Source organism: Poecilia reticulata, chromosome 2 (genome assembly GCF_904066995.2).
Source record: "Poecilia reticulata chromosome 2, P_reticulata-male-v2, whole genome shotgun sequence".
Classification (NCBI taxonomy): Eukaryota; Metazoa; Chordata; class Actinopteri; order Cyprinodontiformes; family Poeciliidae; genus Poecilia; species Poecilia reticulata.
In genome coordinates, this window is record NC_088831.1 from 26161058 (window position 1) to 26179484 (window position 18427).

General features: G+C 38.6%; 1 protein-coding gene across 5 annotated transcripts in view; it reads right to left on the bottom strand.

Annotated features, from left to right (window-relative positions):
- Positions 1-18133, bottom strand: part of arhgef7a (Rho guanine nucleotide exchange factor (GEF) 7a) — a 153386-nt gene extending 135253 nt beyond the window's left edge. For 2 of the 5 annotated variants that reach the window (XM_081601871.1, XM_081601872.1), the window contains exons 1-9: positions 17560-18129; positions 12074-12157; positions 4743-4827; positions 4460-4593; positions 4068-4269; positions 1444-1532; positions 875-969; positions 688-783; positions 290-412 (exon numbers count right to left, since the gene is read on the bottom strand). In XM_081601871.1, coding sequence (XP_081457997.1) covers positions 290-412; positions 688-783; positions 875-969; positions 1444-1532; positions 4068-4269; positions 4460-4593; positions 4743-4827; positions 12074-12157; positions 17560-17724 — 1073 coding nt within the window. In that variant the 5' untranslated portion in view covers positions 17725-18129. Of the gene's footprint in view, positions 1-289; positions 413-687; positions 784-874; positions 970-1443; positions 1533-4067; positions 4270-4459; positions 4594-4742; positions 4828-12073; positions 12158-17559 lie in introns of all 5 variants that reach the window. The other 3 variants (XM_081601880.1, XM_081601886.1, XM_081601884.1) reach the window with 3 other exon arrangements.
- Between the last annotated feature and the right edge of the window lie 294 nt (positions 18134-18427).

Sequence of the window (18427 nt, forward strand, 5' to 3'; positions counted from 1 at the left end):
GAAAAGACATTAAACAAAGAATGGATCAACGATGTAACAACAAGAATCAATTATTCAAAAAGCTGCCATGATCACCATAAAGCTAAAAGCTTCTTCTCTAACCAAGATCACTTGTGACACAAGTCAGTACATCCAATTACAAACAAAATGATTTCCCATTCTATTTAGTTTTAGTTAAACTAAATACAGCAAGCAGCCAAGCAGTCTTTTCAGACATGCAACACAGAAAGCATGTAACACAACATCGTAACAAATCTCCAGGTGAAACAGCACATTGGTGAGGACCTACCCGTGTTGAGTAAGCACATTGACAGCAGAGGGATGGTTGGAACAATAACCAACATAGAGCGCCTTCATCTGAGGCATGAGGTTCAGGAAAAAGCTGCCCACCTTTTGCTGGCTCTCTGGAAGCCTAACCAGAAGCAGATCACATGCAGACCAAATACTATTAGCAGGTAAAATACGCTTATGACTAAATGAAATTAAGAAAAAGAAGAAATACAGAAAAACTGTTAGCAAAAAATGCTTTAAAATTATTCTACAATCAAACAATGTATACAGTAGGATCTTCTATAGTCTACAGTTTAATCTAGTGTTCATGCAGCACATGAATTACAACACTAGATGTCACTCTGTTTATTTCAACGCAACTTGACGTGTTCAGCGCAGCGAGGGGGAGGGACTGACTTTGTAGACTCCTCCAGTGACTGGACCAGCATCTGCTGGAAGGTGCTGATCTCCTCCAGGTTCCCCAGAATCAGAGCTACGTCGGAGCTGCTCAGCCTGAATGGAGGAGAGGAGGACATCACGCAACCCACGTCAAACAACGTCGAGATGGCATTGCACAGATTCACCGAGATTAATCAAGTCGTACTTGTCAATGTTTTGAAGAGGTCGCAGATAGTTTGTAAGGAGGCTTTGAAGGTCCTTAGAATACTCAGTCTCCGTCTCCAAGATGTTCTGCAACACCTGCAAAAAAAACAAAAGAATAAATAAATAGAAATTAGCAAGTAGAGGATATTCTGTCATTGGAGAATATTCTGCCATCAGCAAGCAGTTTAGACGATTACAATGAAGACTACATGTTAAAGGATTCAGAAGGTAAGTCACATTTATTTATTAACTGATTATTAGCTTAAAACAAAGAGTAAAATAAAAAAGTACTCTAATCCAATAAAAAGAAATATTAATTTCAAAGGTTGTTTTGGCATAAATAAAATAAATACAGAAAATTTCTCTCTGAATCAAACTGATCATCATTCCTTCTTACATATTCAACAAATAATGCCTCTTATATCCATTTTTGACATCTAAGAAGATGTATTCTCTGAAAGTAGGGGATTATTATAGTCATCAATAAAAAGCCCCGACAGTCACAGAGTCCTTTAAGCTCAACGTCATGGATTTAAATATTTCTAAGTGAAACTAAAAAGCCGTCCTTACCAGGTTATAGTACGTCTTGCTGATCACAGAAGTATCGAAGCCTTTCGGTGGACTCTTCAGGGTGCCAGACTTGGGGGACACTTGTTTATCTGTTGCCAGAAAGTAAAAGCAATTCATTATAATCACCTGAAGATGGCGGTATTGCATGAAACTGAATAATATATTCGCTGCAATATTTTCGCATCTTCAAGCAGCAATCAACAGTCGTTCTGTGAATGGTTTGGATCCAGCGGTGCAGACAAGGCGGTATTGGGTTAACAAGAATAAGTACAAAAGCTGAGGGAAAATACAAATTATTTTCCCTTGTTCTCACAAATGGAGTAAATGCTTCATTAATCACAAACTTTCATAAGTGCAGAATATTTTAGGACCACATTTTACAAGCTTATATACTGTGGTTTGTCAAATTCAAAAGTGGTCTTAGTGAGTTTTTATTTTATGCATTTTTTACATTGATATTTTTCTCATTTTGCGCTATAAGTAGGATGCACAATATTACAAAAATATTTGACTGTGATGCTGTTATATTATATTTGGAATCACCCTCATTTTCCAGGTTCTTTTTGTTAATTTCTTATTTTCTAAATTCAATATTTTCAGCACCTCGAGTTTAAAATCAAACAAAGCAAAGACACCGTTTATTTTTGGATTAGTATTTCAGATTTTGAACCAGAGACGATCGATTAAAATACAGGAAGCATTTCAAAACAGAGTGATTCATATCCCATTCTTGCCGTTTAAAACAAACATGTTTTATTTTTTATAAACCAAGAAAATACAGAATTGAAAGTCATCTTTTTAAAAAAAACAATTGCGGGAAACCGTTCTGTGTTTAGGATCAACAATGCTTTTCATTTTATTACAAAGACATGCTTAGTTTATCACTGACCTGAAGACATTAAAAATCCTACACTATATTTGTATCATTAAAAAAACTAAAAAATTAAAACTGCATTTTTTACTTCCCAGTTTTGTCCCATTACAGAAGGTTTAACTGTTGTAGTCCAGGCATATAAAGTTTCTGTACACTTGCAATAAGCAATCTGTACTTATTCATTTGGAATATGACAAACTTCCTATAACCAATTAAAAAACGCAGGACAATAAACTGCGTTATTGTCCTGCATTACAAAAAGGGAATTAATAAAAGGTCCCTTTTTGGGACTCAAGTGAAATAAAAACATGTCATGATTTGAGAATCAACAATGAATCCTTTTGTCTTCATCACATTTTACTCTGCATCTTGCTGATAGTGGTAACACATGGCTTCACACCACAGCAGCTTATGAGTAACTGATGCGTCGCTGCATTACTATCAGATTGGATAACAACAACAAAGGCTGTTGTGATGTTTGTAACTCTGATAGGGATGCGACGCGGTTTATTCAGAACAACATTATTCACAAAGGCGTGAATAACAGACAGGAAACTGATTTACATCATAAAGAGACTGAACTGAAGTCAATCTATTCACCCATCGTTGTTCAACCGCTTATCTGGGATCAGATTGCAGCAACTTATTTGAAACTTCCTCAACAGGCGCCTGGGCAAAGTTTATTCTATCTTATTTGCACATGGATTGTTTTTAGGGTTTTTTTTCCACTCACTAAACTCGTGATCCCTTGTGAGGGATGAATTTTATGTCTTGTTCTAGTCCACATATACGCTTGCTTCCTGACTTCTTCAGTTACAAGAGGACAGCTTTAACCACGAGCGTTCATACCCAACAATAAAATCCATCATAAATGAACCGATCTCTGTTTATCAAACAAACACAGAGCTACAACACATAGTCCACTGCTGCATGAGTGGAACATCAAAAAAGGAAATTAAATCTAATCCGCCCTGTGTGGATTGTGTTTGGAGTACTAGCAAATGCAGATAAGCATATCTCAGACCACTTTTGAAGAAGGCCTAAATGAAAACCCTCCTCATCACTGTTTCGGTGCAATCACACGGCGCACAGGAGACGATGGAGCCAGGGGCTTCATTTGCTCTTGTTGTGCATGAACACATTCAACAGGCACACTTTCATTGTCTGCTCTATTGAGAAATTAACTCATCACAAGCTTCAGCTACCATATGCAGAAAATCATCACATCGTTTTCCCTTGAAGGCGAGAGGTTGGTGACTGTTGTGAGGTTGGAGACTCATTTGCACATACAAAATCTATCTGCTAATACACATGCCTCTCCCCTCACTAAAACCTGCTGTCGTCTGTGAGCCTGCTGAAAGCAGTGGATAAAAAGAAGACAAAGTTTTAAAGAAAAATAAAAAACAAAGACAAGCATAGGATTTATGCTTAAGCTGGTCACTTTAAATGTTGCTGTAGATCAGCAGCAATATTCCAGCTTTGCAGTCGACTCTCCTCCTGGTCCAATGTGAATTTTGTTTCACTCCAAATTAGAAGAAACTTTCAGCTACAGATCCCTGATTGCTAAACCCCCGTTTGCATTTGAACACTGCCTGGCAAAATATGAGCGTTCTGTCAGAATATAATTAAATTAACATCATAACAGGACATCCTAATTCTATTAAGCAGCAGGATCTGCACCTTCCCCATAACTTCCAATCAGAACATAATCATTAGCCCATATCTTTATGTCTGATCTTGTGGCACCTACCAGAGCCTTTGACTTCACGCACATAGTTGCTAGGAAACCACCCAGTCTTGCCGTTGAGTATCCCCTCCCACCAGCCGCCCTCCTCCTGACGGGTCACGCTGATGATGTCACCCTTGGTGAAGGTGAGCTCATCCTCATTGGTCTGCTGGAAGTTGAAGCGAGCCTTCACCAGCAGCTGCTGTCCGCTGTTTTCTGACATGTCCTGTAGAAGTGCAAAATTAAAAATAAACACAGAGCTCATGCGTATTTAAATCAAAAATTTTTTTTTTTATTTTACTTGTTAAAACAGCTGTTTTGTTTAAACTTTGTATTAAGCTGAATATTAAACACTAAGTTTTGAATTTTAATAAAAAAAAAAAAAAAAAACTTCCTTTGTCGTGTGCAAACCTTACCAGACTTCGAAACTGGTTCTGCAGCAGCTTGGAGGATCGGCCCAGTGAAGCCTGAGAAGACAGCGACTCAAACGACTTGATGCGGTGGGCGGAAGAGTGTCGGGCGCACACTGAGTCACTCCCCACGCCGATATCTAGACAAATACGGCAGAGCATAAATAAAACAGAGCCAGTATCTGCAGTCAGCCCCCACACACTGCTTTGCAGTTCTTTCATAAAAAACTGGCTGCTCTCTCCTCATGTGACTCGTGCACACACACACGGTGCACATGTTTCAACCAACCTGCAGTGACTTTATTCAGGGCCACCAGACTGATCAGCACCTTGGAGAAGTTCAGGCCCAGCAGAAGGTCACTGGCCTCGAACGGCTGTGGATGATAAGAGGACAAAACATGAGCAAATTTAATTTGCCTTTGTAAAATAAGGCACCTCTGCACTGCAGCTGGAGTTTATTCATCACCCTTCATAGAAACAGAACAGGAAACATGAGTGCTCAGCAGACCCATGCATTAATCTACAGCAGCTATAAAGAGACACATTTAGCAGTGTTACATTTTAACTTGAATGAAAAGCATTTCCTGTATGCACAAAAGGATCATGTCATCAATCATGGCTATATTCAAATTCATTGTGGTTTAATATGTAAAGGCATGCGTCAGATATCGCAACACAAACCTAGTAATGACAAATTTTTTTTAAATAGAAACTGAAAGAGCAAGTCAGGTAATTGGTTCTAAACTTAAAGTAACCTTAAAGTTTACCTTACTCTTTACTATGTATTTTAGCAAAAAATATAAAAAAAACAATTATTTTCATAACTTGTTTATGATCCACAAATAAACACTTAAAAATGTCTATTTGGGATGAAAGCAAAAGTTTTCATCCCATTTCTACTCATATTTTGTCATGATACAAACTCAAACATGAATATATTTCATTATGTTTCTATGTGACACTTCAACAAAAAAAATAGAGCATAACTATGAAGTGGAAGAAAAATTATACAAAGTTTTCATATTTCCATATCATTTCTACTCTGCCTGCCTGAGCTATAAGTCTTATAGGGTGCATCTTTACCAACTTTGCAAATACGACTCTCTACTTTACATAAAAGCTCAATCTGAATGGACGGAGACCACTGGTGAAGAGTCTTGATACAGCTTCTAAATTGGATTTAGGTCTGGACTTCGAGTCGATCTTTCTGACACATTGAAATAATTTTTTACAGATCGTCCTGCTTGAAGGTGATGGAGTCTTTGTCTGCCTCTAGCAGGTTTTCATCCTGAATTGCCTTATTTTTAGCTTCATATAATGAATCCTATCAACTCTGACCAACTTTACTGAAGAAAAACATCCCCCACATCCTGATGCTGCCAGAAAAATGTGTCGTTTTCAGTATGATGTACAGTGATAAAAAAGGCTTGATATGAGAAACTGGTGAAAATGAAACCAGGCAAGAAACACTGTAGAGGTCAGATTTACAGAGACAAGGATCTAAGCCATAAACCAACCCAGTGCAAGAACTAAATAGTGTCCTGAAAGATGAATAACATGAAAGGGTTTCCACTGCAAACATTACCTTCCTACCACAATTGTTGAAAACACAAAAGGTTCACAACAGATGTTTCTCTTTTCACTTTTTTTTTGCTTAGGATAATTTTTTCTTCAATGCTAGCAGAACTCTGGAGAACTTGACTGTGCTGAGGAGGTGATTCAGCCATTTGATCAAAGGGTGTGGTCCTTATTTATATTTCTTAAAAAGAAAGTAAAATGGGCTGAAATTGGAGCTTTATATCCAAGAGTTGCAGGACACCAGCCCTTGAGGACTGGGATTTCCCAACCCTGCTCTGTGTCATGTTTTTATTGAAAAATAAAACTCTTGTTTCTTCAATGAATGGCCTATTTTAAAACTTTTTTCATATATAAGGAGCACCGCATTATAAGAAGCATAGACGGTACAGTAGAGGCTTGAGTTACGTTATGCATCCACTAGTTGGAGCTGCACTAAAAGGGAATGTCAACAAAACAGTCCGACTCCGGTCGGCGAGAAGAGCCTTCCGCAACTGGGCCGGGCGTGGCCGGACGATGGTGACCCTTCTCCGTTCGCCCACAGCATGTTCGTGGAGAACGTGGTGCTAAATGACCTGCAGACGACCTGATTATAGACGGTCAGTAGGTAGATAGGTCAGTCAAACTTTATTAAAAGATTACAAACCAGCGTTCTGACAACTATCCCAGCATGCACCGTGCGCTGCTTCTTCTTCTACGGGGGAACATGAAGTCGGCGGCTGCTTACCGTAGTTGCTAGACCTGTTGTGGCTCAATATTGGTCCATATATAAGGCGCACCATCGGCTTTTGAGGAAATTGAAGATTTTTAGGTGCACCTTATAGTGCGGAAAATAATGGTAGTTAAAATTAAAACCAGTAGGCCGTACCTCAACCAAAACCAGAAACTGGTCAGGAACAACATGCTTGATGCACTCATATAAATAGCATAAACAATAAAAAAGACAATTATAAGGAGAATTATGGGAAAAACATTACTAAGACAAGAACTGAAACTCATGTTTTAGGTATGATTTATATAGATTAAAACATGAAAAGTGTAGCAAAAAAAAAGACAGTAGTACTAATTGCAGAAATGCAACTAATATCTGCATGATATTCATCACGATTTTGTTCTTTCCTCCCAGTAAGAATGAATGGAGGTGATTGTAAATGTGGTTGAGCGCGACTCTCTTCTCTCTTCCTCTGTAACGTTATGTGATGAGTTGCTCTCACTTCACTGACCAAAAGAGAGTTATGAGTCTCATTCATCTTACATTCAGACATCCTGAGGGGAATGCATCAGTGACTGTGTTTTAGTGGGAGTGTGTCGAGCAAACGCAAGTGATGTATGTTTGTTCAAGAGCTGGATGACTTTTAGCCTTTATCTGAGTAAGAGAAGCCAAGCTAGGGATAGTGAGGCTCCCATTTTCAAGATGTTTTCAAAAAGCAGGCTCTTTTAATACAAATAAGACGGAGTAACAGTTCAAACTCCTAGATGCTTTTTAGAGATGCATCTAGAAATAAGACCGTGACAGCAATCACTAGATTTTCCCCCTGAAAAGCCCTGATTAGTGATTTTTTTAGTCAGAAATTTAAAAAATGCATTTATTTGGGGGGGTGGGGAGGGTTGGAGAATGCAACATATAAAACTTGTCAATTTATTTCAGTTTTCTTCAAAAATTTCATAAACACTTGTACTGCAATAGCAGGGAAGTGGTGTTAATGTAAGTAACCAGGTCTGAAGGTGTTTTAGACATTTATGAAAAGAACAAGGAAACTAATTTCTGACTTTAAGAGAGGCTTTTAGTGAGTTTTCATGTTTTCAAAGAGTTTCAAACATTTTTGCTAAAACAAAGAGGCCTGCTGGGCTGTTCCACAGATCAAAATCGGAAAAAAAAAGAAAGTACAAAAACACCTGAGGGGGGCTTTCAAGTTATCCAGGAAAGAAGCACGAGTGGAAAACATATTTATATTCTCAAAGAAAAAAACTTGAGTTCATGTTGGAGCGTTACAAAATTTAAGCAAGAAGCAGTCAGTGAAATTTGTTGCAGTGGAAACACCCTCAACGTTCCCCCTTCTGTATGACCTAGCCAGCTGTTACAAATTTGGTTATGGATTTTCCCCAGAACTGAAAAGCGCAGACAATAGAGTAGCAACCAAAGGATCACCATCGTTTTTTTGAGACAACAGCGGTTTCAATCGCCAATTAGAAACAAGCTGAAATTAGCAGGCCTGTTGGTAAAATAAACAGCATGCTGTAGACCTGCAATCAATACAGATAACACAATTACACAACAAGCTAGTCTCCATTTGCAAATAATCTGATGTTATTTTACAAAGAGCAAAATTGCAGGTAAGCTGTTAGGTATTTTTTTTAAGGTTTTGTGGTAGAAGTCACCTCGATTCAACAATAGCTGGACATGAAAAAGTGTGTAAGCTGCCTAAAAGTGAAAACATGTTCGGCTTGGTTGAACTGTTGCATGACGATACTTTAAAACGTCTAGAAGCAACACAAACACTGTGATGTTTCCATGTTTACACTGATAACAGAGTCCCCACAACTCAAACACTGGAGGCATTTTTACCCCTTTATTTTGTCTGATTTACAAAGCAACAGCTCTTAATACGCAACAAATGATGAGCATTAAAGATTAGTGAGGTAATAAGAATGACTAAGATTACAAGCTTAGACTTGTCTCTTGTTCTCCAGCATCACAGTGAAGAGCGGCTCCTTGAGCGCAGGTTCAGACAACAGAGGAACACCCAACTCTGACTCAACGTGCGAATAATTAGAGAAATGTGTGCTTGACACCATGTGGTTTACAAAGTAAGGGACAGAAAATATACAATTCTGTTCCAAGTTCACATTTAGTTATACACAGTCGCTATTTTCACCCAGTTTTAATACAGAATTTAAAAGACGAAGCCAAATTAGTGCAATAGTTTCAAGGTGCCTAAAAACAGAAGATTCCTCAATGACCACTTGATCATATATGAATACCAGAGGTGGTGAAAATATGCTTATTTTTGTTTCAGCTAATATTGTAAGTATTAAGTCTAAGCTTTTCATCATGCCAGAAGATTTAAAAATGAGTGTGGTAGACAAAATTTCTTGTGAATAAAAGCAGAAAATGGCTGCATTTGTAAAGACACACCGATTTTGGTTAAACTTTACAAATAAATGGCAAAGTTTGCTTTAAGATCCAACAAAAAATTAAAGTATGACATCAGTGGCGTCCAAACCTTTAACCTGTTGGACAAAACTGTGCAGTTAAAGCTACAATATGTAACTTTTATACGTTAATTAAATGTAATGCTACATTATGTTCAAACTAAACTAAACTTGTAACAATTTAATACAAGAAACTAGATTTTTCTTTTGTAGAAAAACTGATCTGTATTTCATGTTAGTGTCTTGCACTTATAATATTTGAGGATCAGTTGACATGTTATTCTCATCAACAAGAACAAATTGTGAATCACCTTTTTTTTTAATCAAAATGCTTGTTGCCAACTATGAACTTCTTGTGCTGGTCAGTCAAATTTGTACCACCCTTAAACCGCATGAAGAGGGCCACACAAAATCATTCTGAGGGCCACAAATGGCCCTGAGGGCCACACTTTGGACACCATTGCACTATATGATTTTTCCCACTGATGCACCAAAGCAGGACCCAGGAATATTTACAATTATGTTCATTTGAGATTAAACAGCAGACTGTGAACATGCACGGTTGATTGTGACCAAATTATTGCAATAAAAATATTTTTAGTGTTGATTATATTTTTTAGCAACTTTCAGGAGCCAAGACTGAAATTGCACAAAAGTACACTAATGGCAAATGTCTCTAACCTTTATTTTCTCTCTCTCTGCCTCTTGCTTGTTGATGTAAACACAGACCATACATTAGGAAATAGTAGTTTTAATAAATTTGGTTAAAAAGAACATTTTGGGGGATGTGAGGGGTCTTCAATATTTGAAATCCCAGTCATCCGTAAGGTCTGAAAATTGGACATATTAAAATATTATTTTATAAAGAAGAAAAAACTAAACGAGGAGAAATTATTCAACTTTGAATATGATAAAATGGTTCCAGCTTACATGCAATCAGCTAAAACTATAATATGAATACTTGGCTTTTAAAATTTAAAATAAAGCTGACAAATTCACCACAGCCAACAATGCAAAAACTTCTGAACCACAGATAAATTGGCTTATCTTGTTTAAGTTTCTTGATGACATTCTGAGATTTTAACTTTTGGAGACGAAGATATCAGCGGATGCTTTTCTCAAAATAATTTGACACGTGTCAAAATGGGACACAGCTGCGTGTTTTCCCACAGGTGATGAAAGATCGGTTTGTAATTAATCAACAGGTAGATGCTTGGGTGAAGGTAACTACCCACAGGCACAGGAGAGGTCATGGGAACAATAAAGAGAAATTCTTATGGTCAAAACTACAAGAGGTTATGAGGTCGGCATGAGCAGCTGCACAAGTGTCAGGCACAAATACTGAACCAAGTATCCAAATTAGACGTAAAGCAGATCATTCATTTCCATGAGCAACATATACAAACAGGTAAATTAACTCCACTAACAGGAAGCTGACCGAGCTGTAAAAGCAAAGCATCATTCTATGCGTTTCTCACATATTTTAAGCAATTCCTCTTATCTGTCACCAAAGCTAACAGAGGTCAGAGCCAGCAGAGCTCCGACTGCTCATTTTGGCTCAGCAGACGGTGAGCGGCTGACTGCCAAAACACAAATTACTGTAATCCTGCTTTACCGACCTCACTAAAAAAGGTCACACATATCTGATCAAAATCTCGCATGCAAGAACCCATTAAGTGTAAAAGACCAAGACATGACTCCAGTTTTAACAGACAATTGTGAATCCCTTTGTGGTAAAGTGATTGAGTTGGCACAAGGGCACACACTTAGGAGAAATTTGAAAGGATGTGCTCCATTTCTCTACGCTACACTCTACCTGAGGGAACCCTGTGGTTTTCCTACCATCTCTACCAACAGACTTTAAGCCACAGGAGCGGGTCTGAAACTGTGCTACGATACCCCAGTTATGAGGGGAGATTAGATATGGAATCACATTGGCAAAAATCTGCAGATTATTTCTCAACAGCGCTTGTCAAGACCTGGCCCTGCAGCACGCAAGGACAAACGCAGACCTTTACCAATAAAATAATCACGCACACTGCCTTCGCCTCTCTTGCATTCTGTGTTGTCCAACTTTTAATTTGCATGTTTCAAAAACTCAGTGTGACAGTGCTCTGTGCTGCTCTTCTGGCTCAGTGGCCAGAGGCTCTGCAGGGAGAGGCAACGCTGAGGAACACTGAGCTGCATTGTCAGACTGGTTCAATGACCCATCTATGCACTGGCCAATACACAGAGATAAACAACACTCTGTCCTTAATTTGCTTTAGGCTGTGGTAGCATTCCCATTGTATTTCTATACAGAAACCCAATACATTTCTATTAGGATCTGCAACACTTTGAAACAATATAGCGAGTATAACAAAGTAAGAAAAAGCCCAGTTATATATATATATATATATATATATATATATATATATATATATAGTCTTTGTTCACAGCTGTAGGGTGGAAGATGATCTACAATGGCCAGAGTGAACTGCTGGTGAAAATAAAGCCAATCACCAGCCCCTGGACAAAGCTTTGCATTAATTCAAAAGGCGTCAACATTACCCAGACGCTTCCAGAAATAAGCCGAGAAAAGTAAACAGACCTCGTTTAAATCCTGTATTCAACTAAAATGCAGTCCTGTTAGGACCGCCACTTGTACGGGAAGGTAAAAGCTCTCAGCCGGGCTTTAGGTGATTGTTCTCGGTGGCAAATTCACTCCTCCTCCCCCTCTTCTGTCAGGAGCTCCGAGAGTCCGCTCCACAACAACACCACACTTATATCTATCATATCCTAACAAACATGCAAACTCGACGTTTCAGAAAGCACCTACTTTCGAGATATTGTTGTCCAGAGTAGCGAAATGTAACCCAGTATTTATTTATTTTTTCCAAAAAGTGTACTCACCTCGACGCGGAACGATGTGCAGCCCTTGAGAAACTCCTTTATGTTGCTCAGACACTCGCCATCGTTCTTCGGTTCTGGATAAATCTGGAACAAAAACAAAGGGTGACGGAAACGCTGAGTATCGATAAACTGCTCCTCCTTCACGCTGCGGACGAGTTACTGCTCGCAACGAGCTCCTTTGGGAATGTGCTCGCTTTTAAAGTCTCGCTTCTTTTTCAGCACGCATTCTACAGTTTCGGTGTGCATTGGGCCCGACGCTTCTGGAAGCTGCACACAAACCGAGCCGTGGGGAAGTAAAGGAGGCTGGAAGCACTCAGTCGAGGAAATGACGTTGCCAAATAGGGATCCCCCACCGATGATGTTGATGATGGTGCAAGACTTTTACAATAACCTCCTTTACAAAAACAAAACGTGTTGATATATTTGGAAGTAGTAAAATAATAATACAGAACAATGCTTAAAAATATTTAACATTTACACAGCTGTACTCTAAATCTTTTTTGATTCGCTTTTATTTCCACAGTAGCCCAGACACATAAAAAAAACAAAAAAAACAATGGCTATATGGAAGATGTGGAAATTTTAAGATGAAATGTTTTCGACTCCTTGCAGTTTGCAACTCTGCCACTAGAAGCGTGTTTCTCCTTGCAGGAACTTTTTCAGGAACTAGGTTAGAACAATTTCGATTCTCTCTCCTTTGTACTGTAGGAACCAGGGCAAAAGCAGGCCGTGGAGCTTTGTGGTGGATAGATCCTAAACATTTCTCCCTGAATGAATATCCTCAGCATTTTATATCCTGGTTTATGCTCCTTTTTTGTCATTTGTCATTTTTTTGGGTTAATTTTCAATCCCAACAGGAGTTCTGTATTTTTATTTGCAAGCAGGATGTTTCAACCCAGCCACTAGTGCTAAGCATTACAGTGTTTCACAAAGTTTACATTAAATTACGTTGATAATATCTGCCAACCTTAGTGGAATTTGTTTAAAGGAAGCATTAACTTTTGCTTTCAGAGGATGTCTGGAGATAAAGAAAGGGACAATACATTTTCATTACAGCTTTCTTTTAGATTTAGATTTTTTTGACATGTTGACAAGTAAAAATTGTTTTCAGTATTTATGCTTAAAGCAATCGCAATTTCACAGAGCAGTTTTAACACTGCATTTCCTGTGTGTGAGACATGTGAATATACGCTTCTTCTCAGTAGAAATTATTTAAATTTAGTGTCAGAGCTTAACCGCTACGAAATTGTCTGATGCCTGAAGAAAGTCGATTATAATCCCGATGGAAGCTCTGCCTTTTTCTTTTCTTTCTGAAAGTCAGGTTCTGTGCAGTTCACTCAAAAGCAACCCTGTCTACACGTTTCCACACAGTTTTTTTAGTGGCAGTCAATGAATTTTAACCCATAACTGCTTTCAAACAATCCGAGATTAATGTTGTTCTAGTCTGGTTTACACAGTTTCAATCAAATTGTGGATTCAGCTCTTAACAGAGACCAGTGTCCCCAGAGATGAGTGACTCCAGCAGAAGGGAGACTTACTCAGTTTGTCAATTTCAGACATCACAACGGAAACATGCACGAAAAACAGTCTAGGTACTGTATATTAAAAGTTCATGAAACTTAAGTTCAAGAGGAAAAACGTTCAGGAACTTGTTGTCAAAATTCACCTTAAATTCACCAAATCATAAATGTGGCTCCTTTAAGATTTGTGGTGAAATCCAAATTTTTCTTAAATAATCTAGCATGTAAACATTCAAAACAATCTTGTTTTATGGAAAAAAATAGTAACACTGATGTGAATCATTACACACTTTCCTCAGAAGTCAGAACTGGGAATGTCAATGTGCCCGCTGCATTTTGGAAAATCAGTGTACACTGTTGTTGTGTACACTGACTCAATTAACAAGTATTAGCAAAACAAACCAAAAATTTTATGCATTCACATAGTAGGAGGACACTCTCAGATGCTCTACACTGAAAGATGAAATGTGGCCTCACTTCGTTTCATCATCTTTAAGGTGTAAAAACTATGTTAATCTCCAGCAATTTAAGAGGCTTAATGGTGAAGCAGTAAAACGTAAATGCTTTAAAAATTGTCATTGCATGTGTGCTCAGTGAAGGATTTACTTAAAAACAGTATAATCTAAGGAATATAATCTAAATTCTGTAATTGTAACAATGGTCATCAATAAATAAGGGGATTGTATTAGAAACTACAAATCAACTTGTTTCTTCTATTTTTTTTAGCATAATAGTGATACTCCAATCTCCATAAGATGCTTTAAGTTTATCAGTAGTGTGCAGCAATGTAGTTTTATTATAACAGCATGTTGGTATAGCCGACAAGCATAATAATATAATGTAATAATAGCTTGAACAGATTTATAATATTAGATCATATTAAAACGAGAGGATACCAACATTCATCACTTTTCTCAAAGACCAGTGGTTTCTTCTTGACGACTCAAGCAATCATCTAAAGATCTAATTTCAATTCTGTGAGGGATTGTGAAGCTCCAGCAAACCACAATGAAAGGCTTGCTTTTCATGTGTAATCTAACAATAGTTGTCACAAGTCTCTCCACCCAACAAGTCAGTTTGAAGGATGGGTGAAATGGAGGAAAGTTTATAATGAAGTATATCACTCAATCAGTCTGGACGCATTACATCACAGAACAGAATAAGCCAAAGATGCACCGTTTGTGCTGACAAACTTCAAGTTGTGGGGATGTCAAGATTATTTTCAAAGCGGTTCAAGTTAAAGTTTTCTTTAATCTTCTAATATATGTTACTATAAGCGGGCCACTGTGCTTGTGACATTCTTGGCTACTATTATCTTTAATTTCTCTACCAAGAAACCCAGCTTTTCATTCCAAACAACTTATAATTACGACTTTGCATTTATGATCCGACACAGCATGATGCAGACTCGTACAAGATGTGACTCAACTTATCACAAAGCACGCACGGTATCTAGACATCAGTTATCAGTATCAAAGTATATCAAGATTTTTAAAAGTTACAGTTTAAAAATTGTACAAGTAGGGGTGTGCTGTGGTGGCGCAGGGGTTAAGCACAACCCACATATTAGCCTTAGTCCTCAATACAGCTGTCACAGGTTCGATTCCTGACCTTGGCGACCCTTGCTGCATGTCTTCCCCCTTCTCTCATTACCCACTTTCCTGTCAATTAACTATCAAATAAAGACCACTAGAGCCAATTTAAAAAAATTGTACAAGTCATATAGTTTGAAATGTTTTTTAAACAAGGGTTAGAAAAAGTGGTGGAGTAACTGGTGCTTTGTTCCAGCTGTAGAGACCCACAACATTTCCCCTACACAACCTGTTTCTGCACACTGTCAATCAGATAACAGTAAGCTACATACTAAATACTACACATTCAGCAAAATGTGCAGAAGTCCCACAGCAGATACAAATATGTAAAAAAAAAAAAAAAAAAAAAAAAGCTAAAACAACAAAAGTGAGAAATGGAAAACAGTCTGTTTTTTTAATGTTTTATGTGTTCAGATACTAAAGAAAAAACTATCAGGTTATTGTTAATAGATTGTTATATGTCATATTATTTTTGCAGCATTAGGTGCAAATGTTGCTTTTCTGTTTTGAATAAAACCAATTCAATGTTATAAACTTTTTGCTTATTTATTTTTTTATGTAGCTGGGTAATAATCTTATTCAAGATTATTACTTGAAGAAGATTATTACCCAGTGAGAGTCTTATGCTGTCCAAGGCCTTGTTAGATTCTGCAATCAGTACACCATTACAATGGAGCTGCACAGTGGAACCATCTTTTGACTTGTTGCCTTACAGACAGATGGTCCCAGGTTCGATTCTTGATCTAAGTGTTTCTGGGTGGAGATTGCATGTTCTCCATGATGATACATGATACTGAAAACTTTTCATTTCAGTTTTGTTGATGAATATTGTAAATTACAATTTAAAAAAAAGTTGTCTTTCTATTTTCTGGTGTCTGCTATGATTCATAGGTGTTTGTACTTTGGTTTCATTTGTGTTTCTGGTTGATTTTCTCTTTATTGGTTTTCTTCTTTTTAGTTCATTTCTGTGTTTGCTTCTTGGGTTATTATTATTTGTGCATTAGAGTTAGGCTCCTTAGATTGTGTCCGTCTCTACTTATCTTTCACCTTCCTGCCTACCAGCTTTTCCCCTCCCCAGCTGTCTTCATAGCTCCTCATCTCTCCTCTGCCTGAGGACCAAGTGTGACAATGTCACAATATCTTCACTCTTTGCAAGCCTTAGCCTTTCATCCCAAAACATGTACATCCAGTATTGACATAAAGGATTGCAAATGTCCACCCTACATGCTTAAGATATATACCTTGCAAGCGGAATTTTCATCATGACATTTGAAATATAATATCTAATCACTTATTGCCTCCAAGCAGAAACTTTGCAATTGTAATTGAGCACAAAGGGGATACTGCAATGATATTTTAAGTCAGTATTTTTATTCGTAAGAATGGTCCTATTCACATTATATTGGCTTAGTCAAAGTCCAGACATTTGAGAAGTAAATTCAAGATTATTTATGAAGGCTTTAAAATTTACGTTCATGTACTTCTTCAATCTGATCAGAATGAACTTGAGCTACATAGATTTTCCTGTTTAGCTTATACACAAATGGTAAACACAAGAAAGCCTGTAGTTAATATTGCAGCATAAAGTGGTTCAGCACTATAAATATTTATTCAATGGTACCGGACATATATTTCAGATTTTAATTTCAAATTGATGTAATAATAAATAAAAAGAACATAAATACAATATAACTTTTCTTATAATTCATTATTTTTACACTGCATGGTGTCGAATCCCAATAATTAAGGCTGTTGCGACTCTGACAGACAAACGCTGCGCTGTTTCTTTAAATTGGGAAAAGAGCCCATCTCTGCCTGTGCGCACCTCTGCTGTCAATGGCGGCCCATTCTTACTGATGCTCTGTGTACAGATAACATCCTCTCATCCCCTCACTGATCCCCACAGGCCTACAGTAAGTGCACCAACATGACATGCAAACCATGGATGGTGTCATATGGGCTGTCACAGCCGGGATTATCAAATGATTTGAATTTTCAGCATCATAGTCGGCGGCTTTAATTGAAAACACCATAAAGCGCCTATTAGATTTAACACTTCCTGGTAATATTGATAAACGCGAAGCATCCTTATTTATGGCAGATCAATAGGAAGCAGACGAGCGCCTTTCTGTTTTTTACACGCTGACACGGGCAACATATGCGCAAGCTGCTATACGGCAGACAATAACAAGAGCCGCCGTGACCTACAAAAGAAATTCTCTCATGGATCAGTGGACAAAAAGAGAGGCCAGACAACAAACCGCCGCGTCGGTGTCACGGACGTGGACAGACGCGCCGACCGATGGACAGGCCGGGCGGCTGCCTGGGTTAAACCCAGGAAGAGGAGGAGGAAGAGGGGATGTGTTGCGCTTACTTTCTCCGTGGAGCCCGGGCTGAGCCGCTCCAGCAGCTTACAGAGAACCACCCCATCCTTTAGGGAGCTCTGCAGGAAGGCTTCAGGATCCGAGATGGTCTTCTTCGGCGACTCCAGCACCCCGAGCGTGATCAACCACGTAACCGTCTGTTCCGCCGAATTCATGTCCAGAGACTGTAGCTACAGATCCTTCTCAACAAAGAGGCTGCAGTGGGGTGTTTGACAGCTCACCGCCCTGGTTATGCTGTCATCTGTGCGTTAGAATATCATCAACATCATTATTCCTTTAAAAGAGAGAGAGAGAGAGAGAAAAGAAAAAAAAGATGCAGTAGGTAAGGGGGCCTAGGAGAAAGAAGGCAAAGAGAACCCCTCTATTTCTCGGCTGGATGCGGATGATGACGGCTGGTTGTTGGAAATGTGGCCGGTCTTGTTCTCTCTCCTTGAATGCTCCGTTTCCAGCCCGACTAACCTGGAAAAGCTGTCAGCTGCGGCTCGCTGTGATGCGCTGAGGCGGCGGACCGCATACATATGCGCATCGCAGCCGCCAGCCGCTCATCTATTGGATGGTGACATCACAGCAGAGGGAGGACAAGCCAGTCCAACCAGTTGTTGGACCGCTTCAGCGCCCCGTGAATAGGCGGCTTTTGCGAGTCCTGCTCTTTTATCCGTTTATTACAGACACGCCGCAGGCTGTGGGTCGTTATCTGCTCTAAGCGCTGTTTTGTTGGTCAGACATTAGTTCAAAAGTAGGGCACTGCAAAAAAAAACACAAAATCTTACCAAGTACTTTAGGTGTTGAAATGAGACAAAATTTACTTACAAGTAACTTTTCAACAAGAGCCTGTTTTAAGTAAATATAATTCCTTGT